The sequence below is a fragment of the Sinocyclocheilus anshuiensis genome, unplaced genomic scaffold (assembly GCF_001515605.1).
Source record: "Sinocyclocheilus anshuiensis isolate Anshui unplaced genomic scaffold, SAMN03320099.WGS_v1.1 scaffold242, whole genome shotgun sequence".
NCBI lineage: Eukaryota > Metazoa > Chordata > Actinopteri > Cypriniformes > Cyprinidae > Sinocyclocheilus > Sinocyclocheilus anshuiensis.
Window position 1 is genome coordinate 600,520 of NW_015546053.1, and position 5,586 is coordinate 606,105.

The 5,586-nt window shown below is 33.8% G+C and overlaps 1 protein-coding gene across 1 annotated transcript in view; it reads left to right on the forward strand.

Annotated features, from left to right (window-relative positions):
* LOC107699207 (1,4-alpha-glucan-branching enzyme-like) overlaps positions 1-5,586 on the forward strand; it is a 191,200-nt gene that overhangs the window by 44,014 nt on the left and 141,600 nt on the right. Inside the window, exons 8-10 of the mRNA XM_016500404.1 lie at positions 529-624; positions 1,626-1,771; positions 1,867-2,018. Coding sequence (XP_016355890.1) covers positions 529-624; positions 1,626-1,771; positions 1,867-2,018 — 394 coding nt within the window. The remainder of the gene's footprint in view (positions 1-528; positions 625-1,625; positions 1,772-1,866; positions 2,019-5,586) is intronic.

Sequence of the window (5,586 nt, forward strand, 5' to 3'; positions counted from 1 at the left end):
ATTATTATTATTTATTATTATTATTATTATATATTTTTGTGGAAATGTTTACTAAAACTAAAATGTTTAATTTAAATGTTTAATTTAAAAATATCATTAAGTTGCACCACATGACATTTTGTGGCCTAAACTAATTTTTCCTTATAAAATTGTCAAATTATTTGACATTTTAAGAGTCTTCTTTTAAATAATAATTAAATAATTTATCTGCAAATTAATCTTAAACTGAAATTTAAAAATATGCTCATCATAGAAGATGTGTATAAAAGGCATTGTATGTATTTTTTATGTATTTTTGAATGAATGAATGAACCAAAAAATAGCATCAATAAACTGAGATTCATTTCTGATCTATCTGCTTACAAAGCCGGTTGTGTATCTCTGTGTTTAGTCCAGCCTCTTGCGCTCCTGCTGTCCATTATGTTGTGTGACACACTGGCAGAGGCTTGATTGATGGCAGGTAGATGCCACTTACTGGGCACAGGCTGCTTTTCTGGTTGCTTTGTTGCTGTTGTCTTCTTGGGTCAGGCTCTGGACGATAAGAACCAGATGCAGACCCTGGCCCTGTCCCAGTTCAGGCCCTTGGACTCGGATGAGTTGAGTGTCAACTGGATTATGTTCCCGGTGAAAAGTGGTCCGGCCAGACTTTAATTATGCAGGAAGTGGACTGTCCTATTCTTTCTGCTTCACGCCGCAGGCTCATATCATGATGGAGAGACCTTGTGTTGTTACAAAGGGTGTTTTATGCACCTGTTGAATAAATCCAAGGCATTTGTGGTAATGTAAGACAGAGATAATACCTATAATATATAATTTGACAAACTGACATTAGCCAGTCATTAAATGGGTATAAAATAAAATATCATCAGAAGTTTATTTAAAACTCAATGCAGTGACAAAAGTATGGGATATTTTTTGCATTAACCGACAAATATGACAATATTAGTACAAAAGTCTTGATGTTTGTTTGTGTTGATGATTGATTCATCAGAGGAGCATTTCCATTTTCCATTTGAAGTTTCCAAGTTAAGTTTAGTTTAGTTTTTTCCCCCTCTTCTATATAACCATAATATGTCTTTTCTATCACCCAATTTGAAATTTTATTTTATTTTATTTATTAATTGTTCCTCTACAAATCGAAACATTTCTTACTATTATCTATGTTAATTACAGTTGTGCTGCTTAATATTTCTGAAACAGGAAATTTTTTTCCCAGGATTATTTAATGAAAAGAAATAAATATTTTGTAGCGATATAAATGTCTTTAATGTCTTTAATGTCACTTTAACGTGCATCCTTGCTCAATAAAATAATTAATTAAATCTTACTGACCCCAAACTTTTGAATAGTAGTGAAGAAATGTTACAAATTGTCATTATGATTGGAACAGAAATATATTCTTTAATCAAAATAATGCAAAACATTTCATGGTGAGGTCAGAAATATTAATTGCCAGTAAATGTTTTCAATAAACCTGCGACTGGACCCTAATTTGACAGAACAGCAAAGTGACAGACATTATATGAACTCAGTAAGAGCTTTGTCATCATCCATTTATCCTCCATCTCACCCTGCTTTCATTGACACCGTGTGTCTGCTATTTTCTGCTATTTTCTCTCCATCAGTCGGTCTGGCTCAGCATCTGTCTATTCTCGCACTCTTTTCTGGGTAATTATATAAACTGGCAAACCCGTGGTGTGGCAGTTTGGCGTTCCAGCATGTCCTCGGGTGAGAAGCCGCTAATGATTGAGCCCCACTGGGACGCTGCTCTGTAGGTCACCGGCAGGTGCAAATGGCTCTGTCATTACCTCTCGCTGGCAGCTTATGGAGGAGACCATCAAATGATCCATTTGCTTTTTGGCCCAGGAAAGAGAGAGATAGGGAGACTCAGGATGGAGAGCTCCCGCGGGTGCATTCACACGGTGAGAGACACTCCGTTATCGATCTGCTCTCCTGTACTGACAGTCGTGTGACTGTGCGTGGCAGCGGGGAGGAAGAGAAGAGAGGAGCGACTCTGAGTGAGTTAGACTGTAGTCCAGCACACAATGCTCTTTTCTCACTCTTGTTTGGAAAGCGGGCTGGAAACCGAGTGCCTTGAGCTAGTTTACTTCAAGTGTGGTTGTCATGTTAGAGCAAAATGTAGGTTATATGAATAATCATACCATTTAGTATGTTTTTTAAAGACATTTGGTTTACAAGGACACAGGAAGACGTGCTCTCATAAACCATGTTCACCTACAGTGAAAAAAGGTACAAAAGCTGTCACTGGGGCAGTACCTACTCAAAAAGTCACTTTAGGTACTGATGCGTACCTTTAAGGTAGCAGTATGGAGCCTTTAGGTACAACGATTTATCCTTTGAATAGGTACCTTCCCAGTGATAGCTTTTGTACCTTTTTCCTATCCATATGTATGTTAATGTTTTTGTTAGTGCTGTCAAACAATTAATCACGATTCATGGCATTCAAAATAAAAGTTTCTGTTTGCATAATATATGTGTGTGTACTGTGTATATTTATTATGTATCAAAATACAATAAAAATAATAGTACTGTGTAACATTATTACAGTTTAAAATGTTTTCTGTTTTAATATATTGTAATATATATATATATGTATACATAATGTAAAATGTTATTTATTACTTTGATGCAAAGCTGAATTATCAGCAGCCATTACTTCAGTCTTTAGTATTATGATACTTTAATAATATTTGTAATTAATCATTCTATAATATAATATAATATAACATTACATTATCATAGCTCCAAAGAAAAATAAATGATTTTTTAAAATAACTGAAACTATAATTTGTGTGTGCTTTAAAAATGTAAAATATTAAATTTTAACATATTTGGTTTATATTTCATAATATAGAATAATATAATTTAAATTTCTCAGGGCTGTCTAGTATTACAAAAGTTTTTAGAGTTATGACATTGTATGTTGTATTATATTGAAATGTCAATATAATGACTCTAAAAGTTGTTGTAATACTAAATGTAATCATTTTGATGTATGTGTAGAATAATAGAATTAAAATAGTATTTGGGCCATGTACTATTACCAACATTTATATTATATTATATTATATTATATTATAGAATTATTTATTAAAAATATTATAATATTATATTATTATATTATATTGTATTGGAATTTACAACACCTTTTCAGCTCTGGTGTCTGTAGATACTGTGCCGCCCCCTCATCAACACCTCTACATATCAATAAAAAAAAAACCCGACTCTGGCATTAAATTCACACTCTGCCTTCGCATGCCCTTTAGAAAGGATAGCTTCTGTAGTCTTATCTGAGACACATGATGAGTTTTTAATATCTGCGAGTGAATAGTTTTGCTTCAGCTATAAATAACAATGCCGATAGTACACAAAGGATTAAACGACCCTTTCCGTTTCTGATCAATGCTTTTGTGCTGGGTAATAGCTTTATTTTAGACAGCACTAGAAATCTTCTTCTCCATGAGGAAAACACAGTGTGGCATAATAAACTTTTCCTAACGTGGTTACAAATCAAAATTCTGTCATTATCTACTCACTCACATGCCATTCCAAACTCACATCAGTTTTTTTTTTTTTTTTTTTTTTTTTTTTTAGAATCGCAAGGTATCTCGCAATTGTGCAATTTATATTCTCACATCTCACAGTTGTAATGTTTATTTTCCCTCATAATTCTAAGTTTATATCTCAAAATAATTCTGACTGTTTACACATCAGAATCCTGAGTTTGCAGATTCTCAATTCTGCGAGAAAATTGAGAGTGAGAAAATGGTGACATAAAGTTCCCACGTAATCTTTCCTGGCCTCTCTGTCTACAGTTGTAATCTAGAGCATATTGGTAAAAACAGAAAGCGTTTGATCTATTATTCATGTTACTCTTTCAAGTTTGTATGTATATGCTTGTAAAGCAAGTACCAAGCTAAAAATATAAGTAAACACAAATGTTTCCCAGAATCATTGCACATTTATTGCCACACTCAGTGATTGTAAATTGGTTATCACATTAATAACCATGCAGTTTTCTCTTTAAAAATACTCATATGCCTTTCAGAAGCTGCTTGTTGCCACAAATATGTTTTGCTGGAAACCCAGTGTAATAATTTCAAAAGTCATATTATTATTTTTTTTTTATAGTATACAACCTCTTTCACCTCCAGCGGCCAGACTGAACTCAAACGTCCTCTTTGCTTGTACCTTGTGACCTTTCTGCATGAGATTGGCCCTTTATCCCTGCTCTCTGGCAGCTGTAAACACATTTTCTCTTAGCTGCATTACCCAGCGCCCTTTGCTTGTGCCCACATCCCGACCCTCTCTCTGCACCCCTTGCCGTTACATCCCTCATTTGTCTCTCTTCCCAGGTGGTTGTTCACACCAGAGCAGGTGAGCGGCTGTACCGAATCTCACCTTGGGCAAAGTATGTGACCAGGCATGAGAAGTCCGTCATCTATGATTGGGTACATTGGGACCCTCCTCAACCTTACATTGTAAGTGATTATTTCCCCCCAGCACCGGTGTGCCACAACCTTTTATTTTGTAGTGAACTATAATGGGTCCTCAACATTTTAACACTTCTATTTGTACATGTAATGAATTCTTAATTTAGATGACCATGTAAGTGAGAATAGTATGGAAGTTTATTTCTGCCACTTAATAAAAATGTAAAAAAGGTTATTGTGACTTTTTATCTCACAATTCTGACGTTTTTCAAAGAATTGCGAATTTATGTCCCAAAGTTCTAACTTTTTCTTTAATCAGAATTCTGAGTTTATGTCTTGCAATTCTAACTTTACTTTAATCAGAATTCTAAGTTTACATCTTGCAATTCTGGCCTTTTTCTTAGAATTCTAAGTTTACATCCAACAATTAAATTTTTTAAGCAGAATTCTAAGTTTACATTTTGGCATTCTTCTCTGAATTTTGAGTTTACATCTTGCAATTGTGATTTTTTTTCATGTAATTCTGAGTTTACATCTTGCAAATCTGAATTTTTCTTGTAATTCTGAGTTTACATCTTGCAATTCTGAAATTGTCTTGTAATTCTGAGTTTACATCTTGCAAATCTGAAATTTTCTTGTAATTCTGAGTTTACATCTTGCAATTCTGACATTTTCTTGTAATTCTGAGTTTACATCTTGCAATTCTGATTTTTTCTTGTATTTCTGAGTTTACATCTTGCAATTCTGAAATTTTCTTGTAATTCTGAGTTTACATCTTGCAATTCTGAATTTTTCGTGTAATTATAAGTTTATGTCTGGTAATTCTGATTTTTTTTCTTGTAATTCTGAGTTTACATCTTGCAATTCTGAATTTTTCTTGTAATTCTGAGTTTACATCTTGCAAATCTGAATTTTTCGTGTAATTATAAGTTTATGTCTGGTAATTCTGATTTTTTTATTGTAATTCTGAGTTTACATCTTGCAATTCTGAATTTTTCTTGTAATTATAAGTTTACGTCTTACAATTCTGACCAATTCTGGGAAGTCGTGGCCTAATGGTTAGAGAGTCGGACTCGTAACCCAAAGATTGGGTACCGGCAGGGATTGTAGGTGGGGGGAGTGAATGTGCAGC